Source organism: Pistacia vera, unplaced genomic scaffold (assembly GCF_008641045.1).
Source record: "Pistacia vera cultivar Batoury unplaced genomic scaffold, PisVer_v2 Contig264, whole genome shotgun sequence".
Classification (NCBI taxonomy): domain Eukaryota; kingdom Viridiplantae; phylum Streptophyta; class Magnoliopsida; order Sapindales; family Anacardiaceae; genus Pistacia; species Pistacia vera.
In genome coordinates this window covers 365,603-379,290 of record NW_022196073.1, presented here as the reverse complement: position 1 = coordinate 379,290, position 13,688 = coordinate 365,603, and the positions used below count along the sequence as shown (strand labels likewise).

Genomic DNA, 13,688 nt, shown 5'->3' with positions numbered 1-13,688 from the left:
CATCTTCTTCTTCCTCATTCCTCTATATCTTCTTGTTCCTCCACCATTAACAATTTCTTCTTCCTCCACCATTAATATCTTCTCCGCCAAAGATCCCCTCCTCCTCCTCCTGAAATTTCATCTAAGTATGTGTATCTCCTCTTTATATTTTATATTTAGATTTACAAAGATTTAATAATAGATGGGGTTTGGGTTATGATTTTGATTTAGTTGTTTAGGTTGTTGGGTTGTGTTTGATGTAATGCAAGTTGAAATGAGTGAAATTTGTTGAATATTTTCTTGCATTGTGAGTAGCTAGGGGTGATAGCACCGATTGTAGGTAGAGATGGCTGAAAATGTGTTTTGGATCTGATGGATCGCTTAAGCGATCTGGTATATGACATCAGATCGCGTAAGTGATCTGATATAAGTCTGGTATATGGTACCAGATCGCTTAAGCGATCTGGTATAAGTCTGGTATATGGCAGCAGATCGCTTAAGCGATCAGTCTTATTTGTACTAGATCACTTAAGCGATGCAGTAAGCTATATACTTCGGTAAGAAATTATATTCCATAATGTTTATTTAATATTTAGTCCTTTTTTTATTAATTATTAATTATTATTTTCATTTCAATAGAATATGAAAAGAACACTTCGGTCTTTGTCAATCAGCACCGTACATAAAACTGAAAAATTTATTGTTATTCTATTATTTTTGTTAGTTCTTAGCAAGAAAGTAATATAAAAAAATATAATATTGATATAAAATTTGATATAAATGAACTTTGCAACCATCTGCTCTGCACTCTTTAGACCAAGGCTAAAACACGGGATCGCTTAAGCGATTAAGGTAATTACTTCAATATTTATTTCCATGTTTACGGACATATGTTTAATATGATGTAAAGAACTAATTAATTAAAATATAATAACGTTTATAGTCCACTAATGAATCGTACACCTGATATGTTTAATATAGACGTAAACATTCTATACCATATATGTTTAATATAGCCTAAAGAACTAATTTAATTAAAATATAATCGTCATGGTCCACTGAACGAATCGTACACCTGATATGTTTAATATAGACGTAAACATTCTATACCATATGTGTTTAATATAGCCGTAAGAAACTAATTTAATTAAATATAATAACGTTTATGTTCTATTGAACAAATCGTACACCTGATATTTTAATATAGAGGTAACATCTAGACCATATAGTTTAATATAGCCATAAAAAACTAATTTAATTAAATTAATAACGGTCATGGTCCACTGAACGATCGTACACTGATATGTTTAATAAGACGTAAACATTCTACACCATATATGTTTAATATAGCCATAAAGAACTAATTTAATTAAATATAACGGTCATGGTCCACTGAACGAATCGTACTCCCGATATGTTTAATATAACTAAACATTCTACACCATATACGTTTAATATAGCCATAAAATAACTAATTATTAAAATATAATAACGTCATGGTCCACTGAACGAATCGTACACCTGATATGTTTATATAGACGTAAACATTCTACACTATATAATTTAATATAGCCGTTAAGAACTAATTTAATTAAAATATAATATGGTCATGGTCCCACTGAATGAATCGTACACCTTACATGTCAAGATAGCGTTAATCGCTTAATCAATCTAGTGAAATCAATAAAAATAATCCAAATACACTGGATCGCTTAAGAGATTTCATTTCTCGCTTAAGCGATCCTGTGTATTTAGACTTAGTCGCTTAAGAATCGGTTGTATTTATGTTCGCTTAAGCGATTCTATGCTTTTATACTTGGTCGCTTAGATATCCACAAGACAGAATCATAAGTGCCCAGACGCACGATCGCTTAAGCGATTTATTTTATCGCTTAAGCGTCCTTTGCTTTTAACCTTGGTCGCTAAGCGATTACAAATCGCTTAAGCGATCATGTCCGCTCCGCAGAATAACTTCTGCCTAGATGCACATTGCTTAAGCGATTAAGTGTATCGCTTAAGCGATTCTTCGCTTTATTATTGGTCGCTTAAGCGATCATGAAAAGACAATAAATAAGTGCCCAGACGTATGATCGCTTAAGCGATCCTTTGCTTTTAAACGTTGGTTGCTTTAAGCGATCATTCCGAAGCAGAATCAACTTCTGCCCAGTGCATGATCGCTTATACCAGATCGCTTACGGATCTTCTGTCATATACTAGATTGCTTAAGCGATCCTTTGCTTTTACTCTTGGTCACTTGGAATTTGTTAAGCAATTCTATGCTTTACACTTGGTCGCTTAAGCGATCATAGATCGCTTAAGCGATCACACGACAGATAGAATCAATAAGTGCCCAGCGTACGATCGCTTAAGCGATTTATTCTAGCTCTTAAACAATCTTGCTTTAAACATTGGTCGCTTAAGCGATTACAAATCGCTTAAGCGATCATGTCCGAGGCGAATCAACTTTTGCCTAGATGCACAATTGCTATCGCTTAAGCGATTCTTTGCTTTTATTATTGGTCGCCTAAGCGATCATGAACAAGATAATAAGTGCCCAGACGCATGATCGCTTAAGCAATCCTTGCTTTTAACGTTGTGTTGCTTTAAGCGATCATGTCCGAAGCAGAATCACTTCTGCCCAGATGCATGATCGCTTAAGCGATCTAAAATCGCTTATACCAGATCCCTTAAGGCGATCTTCTGTCAGCGATCCTTTGCTTTTACTTTTGGTCGCTTAAACGATCCTTTGCTTTTACTCTTGTTGCTTGGAATTTGGGTCGACATCCTCCTCTTCATTTCAATTTCAACTATTGCCCTCCCTTGTTCTGCCAATAGAATGTCTTCCGTCGATGTCTCTCCCTCTCCTGTTGGAGCAACTTCAGTCATTGGAGTTACTCCACCACAACTTCTTCTTCTCCATTTTTGGTAGACCAGTGGTGCCTACATTTGGGGAAGATGTGTTTTTTTTCTGTTTCTTTAAGGTCTCACCCATTATACTTAACAGGAATGGCAAGGAATGACAAAAATGCAAAGAGCAAAGAAATTGAGAATTGCAGAAAATTAGAAGAAAAAGAAGAGAGAAAGGTGTTTGAATCCTATTGTGAGAAAGAGAAGATGAGAGAAATGTGTTTTGCCTTTCAAATTTTGAATCAACTTCTCTTTATTATATTTTAACCCACAATGTTTAAATCTTTTTATCATAATCCTTTTTGCTGTTTAATTACACATAGTGTGTCACGTCATATTTTTTAACCAAAAAAATCAAAAAGATTTTTATGGCCATTTTGTTAAAGGAACTTGGGATGGCCTGGAGTTAAATTTCCTCTTTTGTTTGTTAGTGTTTGTTTGGGCTTTCAGACAGGACCATCATTATAATAAAAAGCAAACCAAACCCTTGAACACACAGAGAAAAGAGAGAAATGGGACATGACGAAGAGAACACAGCTGCTTCGACACCAACGACCACAGACCAAGAAGAAGAGCTTGGAACCAAAGAAAGGAAATCCTCATACACGACTTGTCTGGCTAATAAATGAGATCTTCCGACCCAAATAGAAGCTGCTAGAGATATTAGAAAAGTTGTCAAGAAATCTTCTGTTAAAACAAGATCAAAGTTCGCAACTGCTGGAGTTATACAACCCTTGGTCTTGATGCTTGTATCTCCTAATTTGATGCCTGTGAAGCCTCCTCCTTGCCTCCTCAATCTCGCTGTTAGAAATGACGGTTTGTTTTATTTCTCTCTCCCTCTTTTCTTTTCTTTTAGCATAATAGATTTCTTATAGTATCTTATGTTTCCAGATGGTTTTTTTTTTTTTTTTTTTTTTTTTGTTTTTAGTTTTGTTTTTAATAGATAAGATGGGGGAATTTTAATTTATATGGGTTTTAAAATTTTTTAGCTATCAAACAGAAGGTTATGTACTTTTTTAAGCTGAAATCTGCATAGATTTTATTTTCTGAAGAGATACCGAGAAGAAATGAATAATAACATTCTCATGATGAATGATAAAAGAGAAGGAAGTGTAGAAGTGAGAATATTATGTTTTTGGCCATTGAGGTTCTGGTGAAAAAAGCTCAAAGGGCAATAAAAATGGGAAAGAGAACAACGCGGTTTGCTATATGAGCTTTGTTTGATGGAAAAGGCAAGATTTTTTTTATCCAAGTGGATGCAATCGTGAGAAATTTCTATTCCTTAACTTTCGTTATTGTTTGGGGGTTTTAAGGTTTTCATTTATGGACTTGACTATTTGTGTAGATTGAATATATGGGGTTTCCTAGGAGATTTTCAAAGATGAAAAGATTGATTGTGAGGAATTGGTTTCTAAATTTCATGTTGTTATTGTGCTATAATGAATTTTTGTATGATGATGTTTTAGGATGATTTGTTTTTGACCAGGACCAAAATGTTTATGTGCCAGTGTGTGCATTTTCTTTGGACGGAAATGTCTAAGTGGTTCAGTGTCGCATTTTAGATTGAGATTTTTAGTTCCTGCTGACCTCATTTTTCTGTTCTGCGTTGTCCCCTGAAATGAAGGACATGCTTTTTGATTTTTCGATTTAGTTTTTCCATTGTAACCAGGGATTGTTTTTGAGTTGATTAAGCCATGGGCATTGAGCAATCTACAATTTATTCTGTTTGAAACTTTTCCTTTCTTGTATTCCTTTAATTCTTTTGTTTCCAGTGATATTTTTGAAGTTGCCTTTGTTATGTTATTATCCTCTCTTTTTTCTCTTTAGTTGATTGTAGTCAGTGCACTTTTGTATCTCATTCACTCCATCCCTGTTTATCAGAAACAAGGTCAAGATAGTGACAGCTGGTGCCATTCCCCCGCTTGTTGACCTTCTTAAGTTCCAAAACGGTAGTTTACGGGAATTAGCTGCCGCAGCTATATTAACTCTCTCTGCGGCTGCACCCAACAAGCCAGCCATTGCAGCTTCAGGAGCTGCACCTCTTCTAGTAGAGATTCTCCATTCTGGAAGTGTTCAGGGAAGAGTTGATGCAGTTACCGCGCTACACTATCTCTCAACCTGCAGAGAGACTTCCAATCCAATCCTAGACGCTACAGCTGTTCCCCCCCTTCTCAAACTCCTTAAAGAATGCAAGAAATATTCTAAGTTTGCCGAGAAAGCTACAGCACTACTTGAAATCCTTTCAAACTCTGAAGAAGGGCAAACAGCAATCACAAATTCAGATGGTGGGATTTTAACCCTAGTAGAGACAGTTGAAGACGGATCCCTTGTCAGCACAGAACATGCGGTAGGAGCTCTGCTTTCTTTATGCCAGAGTTGCCGGGATAAGTATCGACAACTTATTCTGAAAGAAGGTGCAATCCCAGGGCTTCTACGACTGACTGTAGAGGGTACCTATGAAGCCCAAGAAAGAGCTCGAACACTCTTGGACTTGCTCAGAGATACTCCTCAGGAAAAGAGACTAAGTTCTTCAGTTTTGGAGAAAATTGTTTATGACATTGCTACTCGGGTTGATGGAGCAGATAAAGCTGCAGAAACTGCTAAAAGGTTACTACAAGACATGGTCCAAAGAAGTATGGAGCTCAGTATGACACGCATCCAGCAAAGGGCTGCATCTTCTACACCGTCCAAGATTACATCCACATGATGTATCCTATGGCCTCAAGAAGGTTTTATACAAGAAAAAAAGGGTAGGAGTTTCAATTTGATATATAGTCTTCTCGAATCAGTTAAATCTCTTGTACCCTTTCTGGATCACCATTCACCACCCAAGTGAGTGAGAATGAATAGAGTTAAATGTTGATTTAGATTTCATTAGAACGTCTACCAATTGAGGTGATATTGTGACCTCATCCTGGTGTTGTATATCTTAAGCTTAACCTTGTTCATGTATATATAAAATCTCGCCAAGGTATACACATGTACATTTCTTATGATCACAAATTTTGTAGGAAAGGCAGCACAGATTTAAGGTTGTGATGACAATATACTTTCATCAACAAAAAAAATCAGCTTCTTGTGATCCTAGGACAAGAGTAGAAACTGGAAATTGTCCCTAAATGAATCTCTTGTTAATTTATTGTCTTGAGGACTGTTCCAACACATGTTGTTGTGATGTTTTTTCTGTATTTGCCTTTGTGAACATCATTATCTTCTTTACCCAGTACAGAAATAAACTAAATGACTAATCACAAAGACTTTTAATTGGTTGGGGTCCCTCTTTCCCTGTTTCCACTAATACAATTCTGGCTGATGGTAATTCTTGATTGCTAATCCAAAAAGGAAGCACTCGTACTATTTACTTTATATGGGGTGGTTGTTGAAGTAAAAGGAAACTTCCATGATGCTAAAGAGACTTCCACATCATCTTTGTTGGAAATGAGAGGGAGAGGTACACTGAATAATCAAAAGGTGTTGAGCACTTGTAATCATCACCAAATACTATTTGAAGTGATTAAATATAAAGCATTTCCCTAAATCATTCATAATATAAAGGTCAAAAGTAGACTTGGTTAAAATTACAGGTGCCATCATCCTTGCCTATGTTTATCTTCATCTTTGAAATCTTGTAAAATATATATATATAATATATTATAGATCTATTGACAGCACGCTAAAAAAACGTCGATTATTACAATTTTGCCACTGTCGGTGTATTAGTTAATACAAAAGCAGTGGCGTCCCATTACTGTTTCATCGTCCCATAATCCCAGATCCTGCCTTCAACGTAGCACAATTGACCACGTGTAAACATCACAATCCATACACGCAATGCGCTGCCTGCTCACCATAACAACTCCCCTTTCTTTTTGACCATCAATCAGTAACAGCTCACAAGTGTGAGTGAAACCACCTACTGAACAGTAAACACACTTAGAGAGAGACAAAACAGAAAAACAGAGAGATGAGTTGATGCTTCTTGTTAAGGTAAGTGAAATTGAAACCTCAAACTACTATTGCTGTCTGTTTTAAGTCTTCAATCAGCTTGTAGCTTCAGATCTTTCTTTGTTTTGGTTTGTCTTGTTAATATCGAGATCTGTGATTCCCAGATCTAAAAGGCATTTGCTTTGCAATTTTGTTACCTGGGTATATTTTGTTGGAGTTCTAGTTGCTAGATTTAGTTAAGGGTAGGAGTTTCGGGTTCAGGAACAATGTTGGGTCGGTCTCCTCTATCAAGAACCGGAAGTTTCCGGCCTGAAAATCTAGGTCAGAATGCACTTGCTATGATAGGCAACCTTTGCTTCGCTATGTTTGTGTTAGGAGTTTTAATCTTCACCATTATCGCTGCCACGTATGAACCTGAGGACCCGCTTTTTCACCCGTCAACGAAGATCACCACATTCTTGACATCAACTTCAAATGCCACTTTTAAATCTGATGACACTGTTGTTAAAACCGGTGAGGATTTCATGAAGCCCAACCAAACTATGGTTTCCACATTTATTAATATGACTGATGTTGAGAATGACAATTCGGGCAACGGTTTACAGGCTGAGACGGGGACTAATTGCGAGGGTAATGCAGATAGTCCTATTGATTGTACTGACCCGGAAGTGTTTCATTTATTGATGAGAAAAGCTATTGATCATTTTAAGGATATACATTTTTACCGGTTTGGGAAGGCTGTTCGTGGGGATGGGGATAATAATTGCGATATGGCATGGCGGTTCAGGCCCAAGGAAGGGAAGACTGCTGCATTTTATAAAGATTATAGGCGGTTTGTGATTGCTAGGGAAAATTGTACTCTTAGTGTGGTGAGTATTGGGGATTATCATTCAGGTGTGAATGGTAGGAAGAAGAAGAAGAGGCCTGGGTTTGAGAAGGCACCAACAAAGGAAACCCCTGGCTTGTTAGTTGTTGGGGAAGCTGTTAATGATACACTCCCTGTGGTTGAGTCAGAGAAGTCGTTTAGTCGTTTGAAATACTTGATATATATGGATGGTGGGGATAGGTGCAAGAGCATGAATCATTACTTGTGGAGTTTCTTGTGTGCTTTGGGTGAAGCACAGTACTTGAACCGAACATTGGTTATGGATTTGACCATTTGTTTGAATTCTATGTATACTTCATCGAAGCAAGATGAGGAAGGGAAAGATTTCAGGTTCTACTTTGACTTCGAGCATTTGAAGGAGGCAGCATCTGTGTTGGACAAGGAACAGTTCTGGTCAGATTGGAATCACTGGCACAAGAAAGATGGTTTGAGTCTTAACCTTGTGGAGGATGTTCGGGTCACACCAATGAAGCTTTCTGAGGTGAAGGATTCTTTGATTATGAGAAAATTTGGATCTGTTGAACCAGATAATTACTGGTACAGGGTGTGCGAAGGAGAGACAGAATCTGTTGTTCAGAGGCCATGGCATCTGCTTTGGAAGTCGAGAAGGTTGATGGATATAGTTTCTGCAATTGCTTCAAGGTTGAACTGGGATTATGATTCAGTTCACATAGAGAGAGGGGAGAAGGCTGGGAACAAGGAGCTCTGGCCTAACCTTGCAACAGATACTTCACCTGATGCTCTTCTGTCAACCCTAGCAGACAAGATTGAAGATGGAAGGAATGTTTATATTGCAACAAATGAACCTGAGACATCCTTCTTTGACCCATTGAAAGACAAGTATACCACCCATTTTCTTGATGAGTACAAGGATCTCTGGGATGAGAACAGCGAGTGGTATTCTGAGACAACAAAGCTTAACAAAGGCGTTGCAGTTGAATTTGATGGCTACATGAGGGCATCTGTCGATACAGAGGTATTCTTGAGAGGGAAAAAACAGATAGAAACTTTTAATGATCTCACCAATGACTGCAAGGATGGTATTAATACCTGCAGTGCTGCATCCAGTTAATCCTTACAACATGAAGTTTCAAATCTTGTGTTTCTAAATTGGGTTATATCCACATGTACTTCTAGTTATCGTCTTTTATCACTTTCCAGAAACTGCAATCTTTATTTGGTAGTATTTTGAGTTCTTAACTTGTAGAATATCAACAATCAATGTTTCATCACACGGGATCCTTTCAAGTTGTTATGGGGTTTATGTTATATTCTCTTCTCTATGTATGCAGCCATATCGAACTTTATTGTTTTTTCGTCATATTTCATAAGATGGACCTTGTTGAACTCAAGACTCTCAATGTTGTTCATTAATTTATGTAGTCAACTAGCAGTTTATGTTTGAGCAGCAATACAAGAGCAAGAGGCCTGCTGTGCTTTTCATTTACGTTGTTAAACTGTAAAAAACTCATTCGAAGTAGTTTAATAGCACTCCATCCTATTGTTCCGATCCGAAAACACCAGAATCAATAAGGAATCATGACTCATTCAACATCTGTCCCGAGGCTTAGAGTAGAAAAGATGAGTCATGATGCCTGGGAAAGAAGAATCAAAATCATTAACAATGGTCAAAGGTGCTTAAGAGATAGCCTATAGAAGGTACTTGCTGTATTGCAGTGTTACGCAAACCATTTCAAGATTAAAGCCGAAACTATATTTTCATCTTCATAGTTTCTAGTTTATTCGGAGTCCGGTTTTGTGGCTTTCATTCAAGGGGGTTGAAATCCATGCGTGAATCATGACATTTGACATGACTGCGTACTTTCATAAGAAACTGCGCCCACACCTAAACCCTAAATATTATCTGCATCATTGCATCCACGCCTAAACCCTAAATATTATCCGCATCACACACACACACGCTCTGTGTGTTTTTTCCAAAGATTTTTCTAAGTTGTACCAACTTTCAATAAAGAAAATATAATTTATACATAATTAAAAGAAAACGGGCATGCCTTTATTGTGGGTGTTAACCATCGACCAATTTGCTCACAGAAGGAGTTCCAACATCCAATTTGGATGATCCGGATTTATAAGTCCATTTGCTAAATTGCTAAATGATTAAAATGACTTCTATCTTTTGTTTTTTGTTTGTTTGTAGAACTCAATTGTAAACATAACATTGCTCTATTTATAAAAGCTTTGACCCTGAGGACAAAGCATGACGGCGACTAGGTCCTACAAATAGAATACTATGAACTTATAGGAGCTTGAGATGTTGATCCTTTAAATAGAAATTGAACAAGCCAATTATTGTTTGTAACTGCCGACAAACAATAAGTGTGACTCTACACTAGCTTTTCAAACGATTTCCATCAACATTCTTCCCAACAACAAAATTGCATGGCCTAGCCGTAGTGTACCAAACATTTCAACTTTCTGCATACAAAGGCATCAAGGTGAAGTTTGATAGTGGCTGTTCCTCACCTACTATCTCAGTCTGATCAAAGTGGCTTTCTCTTTGTCTGCACATTTTTGCACTCTCGATCACGTGCCTTCTTGGCTTCTCATGGATTAAGTACTTTCTCCTTTGTGCTTGATCAATGAAACCCGTTACTTTATGATGAAACTGATGCATTTGCTTCTTCCTGCACCCTCCTTTCCCCACTATAGATAAATGAATACAATTTCTACTTTACAGGGAACAAAAGTAAATCTGTTTTCTTTCATATCATTTTCTGCCAGCTTTCAACTTTTTGATTGGAACAAGAGTCACTTTTTTGCTGTTTTTTTTGGTACTGGCCTCTGCTGGTCGTAACAATGAAATGGCCACTTGATGCTGACTTTCACTTGACTTGTCATCTGTAAATGGTTTCACTTCAAACGCTCCCCTGCTGAAACCTCTAGCCACCTGATGTGATAAAATTCAATCGATTAGTTATTAGCACTGCAAATTGTACAACATTTAATAGAAATGAACTAATCATCCAGACAATTATTTCAGCTACAAGCAAATGAACATCTGCTGAGAGAGCACACACTTAATCTATACTAAGCATATAGACAATTATATATGAACTGTTTTTTGCTTAAATTATCAAGACTACTCAGGAAATAACTCATAGGAAATATAGAAGACAGGATGCTGTCACTGGAATTATACATTGCTGCTATTCCAATTCAACGTGAAAACATTCTAAACTATAAATCCAGAAATTATACTTGCTCATATATTCTACCTTCAGAAGGAGCCAAACTTTGAGGGAACTACTTAAGACTGCAAGTTTTGTCCTCTTCCCAGAAGTTAAATAGTTACACATGTGATGATCAATCCTCAGAATAAATCTTGGCCAGGACTTTGGGTTTTCAGGGTCTGCTTTATGTTGCGTTGTTGCCTGGTAAAGAGGAAAATAGCAGTAAGTTAATGTTGATGGTAGTTACACCAAAACAGGTGGACTGATCAGTATGACAGTAAAGCAAAACATAACTTGATATTAAAAAATTTCACATACAAGCAATCTGCAAATTTCTTGTTCAATTTTTGAGAATGAGGTCTCTAAAGCTTCAACTCTTCCAGTACCATGACAGCAAGTGCATGGTTCACTAATCATAAATGTCACACTTGGTCGAACCTGTCCAACATAGTGCCATAAGTTGATATGAAATGAAATAGAGTATAATTCTAACTAGTATTGTGCCACATACAATTTGCTATAAAGTTTTCAATACTTTAGTTTGTATATTAACATATCCCACTACAGATATTTCCATACTGCAAGTTATAGATGTGTATTTCGCCAAGGTTTAGTAACATATCTTTCAATTGGCATTTTGGGTCCCCCCAAGAAAATTTTACAGAAATGATAGCAAAGAGAATATGATCATCAGATAACATACCCTCTTCCTTGTTATTTCCATAATTCCATGCCTAGACAATTCAGAGACTTTCACCATTGACCGATCTCTCTCAACTGCTTTCTTAACTTCTTCGTAGACCAGTCTCTTATTTGCTGAAACATAGAGAGCCAAAAAGAATATTAGTAAGTTGGTAGTAAATGTTGAGCAGCAAGAATGATACTCCTCTTTTTAAGTGCTCATTTATATATTTTATACCACCAGGGAATCTCCCAAGTGTTGGTTCAACAACTGTACAGTATAGTTCCTTCAAACTGCTTCAAAAGCTCTCATGGTAAGGTTCATTGCCTCACTCCACTAGTCAGGTAGACCTATCCAAGGAAGGAACCTAAGACTGCAGTTATGTAAAGATGATAGAGCAACCCCAAACATGTCTTTGTGCCAAACATATATTACATAAAACATGTTTGTTTGTCTTGTTAATTGTGTGGGTGCTAAAGCTCAAGTCATCCTAACCTTATGTTTGTGTTAGAACCTCCATCCTACTCACCAGCAGAGCAACTAATAGTGTACCTCCTTTGTTTATAAAACACTACTGAGTTTTAACTGACATACAAGAATGAGGATTAAGCCAATTTTCAAGATAAGATAGACAAAAATAAGAGACAGCAGAAACTAGATTAAAATTTCTCTCTTGTACAATAACAAAGGGAAAAACAAGAAGTCCCCGTCTATGAATAATTCTAGGAAAGAAACTCACAGTCATCTGCCATATCAATAAAATCTACGACAATGATGCCACCAATATCCCTTAGCCGTAACTCCCTCGCAATCTGAAATGTACAATATGAAATTAACAATCTACAAGTTTTAATAGTGGAATAGACAGTAACCAGATAATTAACCCAAACTTTACAGATTTAAAAAAAGAGTTTGTTTGATAAATAAAATTTGTTAAAAAAGCTATTCTTCTTATTAACCTTTCCTTTAAGACCTTCTAACTGACTGCAATTAACTACTTAAAGCTCAATGCTAACTTGGTTGCTCATGTTTAGTGTCGGGATGATCAAAAGATAGAATTTACAGTGTTCAGTTATTGCATACTGCAATATGCAATCACAATGGAAAAGCATTACCAACCTGAATCTCATTATGTGAAATGTTAAAATTTGTATAAAACAAAGGAACAAAAACAGTATCTGGTAAATGTACTCTTAATATCTATGAAACAGTAACCAGATGGGCTGGAATAGCAGAAATGCCAACTTGGGAATTCATAATCTAGTATCTTTTCTGTGCAAGTTTGTTAAACAAATAAAATTCCAGTGAACATACTTGTTTTGCCGCCGCCAGGTTGACATCTAAAATAGCTTTCTCTTTTGATGTCTCATGACCAAACATCCCATGTCCCCCATTGACATCAATAGAGACTAATGCCTCAGTTTGCTCAATCACCAGAGAACCTCCATTAGGTAGTGGGACCCTAAAGCCAAGAAATGCAGTTGACATCAATAAAAATTATGATAAATATCCTTAAGAACTTGAACAGAAATAGTTTGAACAGAAATAGTCAAACTTTAAATCCATAAATCCCAAGTAGAAAAAAATAACTTCTGGAAATATTCTACAATTTCAGGGAAGCAATTGATTTTACTTGGTTATGACAAGTTCAACTCCCCTTCTAGTACTTACTAAATCCCACATTTCTCAAATCACTTCCACTTTTAAGGACTTTTGAGAAAGTTTAATCTAAGTAGCACCATTTAAGCTTTAAAAAAAAGGCCCACTGAATTCTAAGAGATGCATACTTACAGAACACAGAAACCAACAAAATTGATTGTCTATTTTCTAATCAGATTATCAGAATTAGTGTGGCTTTGCTGAAACCTAAAATGTTTTTGCGACTAGGTCCTACAAATAGAATACTATAAAGTTATAGGAGCTTGAGATGTTGATCCTTTAAATAGAAATTGAAGCAGCCAATTATTGTTTGTAACTGCCGACAAACAATAAGTGACTCTACACTAGCTTTTCAAACGATTTCCATCAACATTCTTCCCAACAACAAAATTGCATGGCCTAGCCCTAGTGTACCAACCATTTCAACTTTCTGCAT

The 13,688-nt window shown here is 36.5% G+C and overlaps 3 protein-coding genes across 5 annotated transcripts; 2 read left to right on the top strand and 1 right to left on the bottom strand.

Annotated features, from left to right (window-relative positions):
* Window positions 1–4,580: 4,580 nt before the first annotated feature.
* LOC116132943 (U-box domain-containing protein 10) lies at window positions 4,581–6,048 on the top strand. Its single transcript, XM_031418614.1, has 2 exons — window positions 4,581–4,610; window positions 4,724–6,048. Exons 1-2 carry the CDS (start codon window positions 4,581–4,583, stop codon window positions 5,591–5,593), a joined length of 900 nt encoding a protein of 299 aa, XP_031274474.1. The 3' UTR covers window positions 5,594–6,048.
* Window positions 6,049–6,661: 613 nt separating this feature from the next.
* On the top strand, window positions 6,662–9,069 carry LOC116132963. Its single transcript, XM_031418631.1, has one exon. It carries the CDS (start codon window positions 7,098–7,100, stop codon window positions 8,787–8,789), a length of 1,692 nt encoding a protein of 563 aa, XP_031274491.1. The 5' UTR covers window positions 6,662–7,097; the 3' UTR covers window positions 8,790–9,069.
* Window positions 9,070–9,775: 706 nt separating this feature from the next.
* LOC116132974 (ribonuclease E/G-like protein, chloroplastic) lies at window positions 9,776–12,384 on the bottom strand. Of its 3 annotated transcripts, XM_031418649.1 has the most exons (6): window positions 12,333–12,372; window positions 12,089–12,178; window positions 11,615–11,727; window positions 11,230–11,349; window positions 10,957–11,112; window positions 9,776–10,628 (listed from the first exon to the last, which is right to left on the bottom strand). In XM_031418649.1, the coding sequence occupies exons 3-6, from the start codon at window positions 11,669–11,671 to the stop codon at window positions 10,449–10,451; spliced, it is 513 nt and encodes a 170-aa protein (XP_031274509.1). In that variant the 5' UTR covers window positions 11,672–11,727; window positions 12,089–12,178; window positions 12,333–12,372; the 3' UTR covers window positions 9,776–10,448. The 3 variants fall into 3 exon arrangements, with proteins under 3 accessions (XP_031274509.1, XP_031274507.1, XP_031274508.1); XM_031418647.1 differs by lacking the exon at window positions 12,089–12,178 and having other exon boundaries at window positions 12,333–12,384; XM_031418648.1 differs by lacking the exons at window positions 12,089–12,178; window positions 12,333–12,372 and adding an exon at window positions 11,831–12,068.
* Between the last annotated feature and the right edge of the window lie 1,304 nt (window positions 12,385–13,688).

Coding starts and splice junctions, on each gene's coding strand:
- LOC116132943 (XM_031418614.1), top strand. CDS start 4,581: ATGGGCATTGAGCAATCTACAATTTATTCT. Junction 4,611..4,723: donor AGCAATCTACAATTTATTCT/GTTTGAAACTTT, acceptor AGTTGATTGTAG/TCAGTGCACTTTTGTATCTC.
- LOC116132963 (XM_031418631.1), top strand. CDS start 7,098: ATGTTGGGTCGGTCTCCTCTATCAAGAACCGGAAGTTTCCGGCCTGAA.
- LOC116132974 (XM_031418647.1), bottom strand. Junction 11,113..11,229: donor AAGAAATTTGCAGATTGCTT/GTATGTGAAATT, acceptor CCTCTTTACCAG/GCAACAACGCAACATAAAGC. Junction 10,629..10,956: donor AAGTTTGGCTCCTTCTGAAG/GTAGAATATATG, acceptor TTATCACATCAG/GTGGCTAGAGGTTTCAGCAG.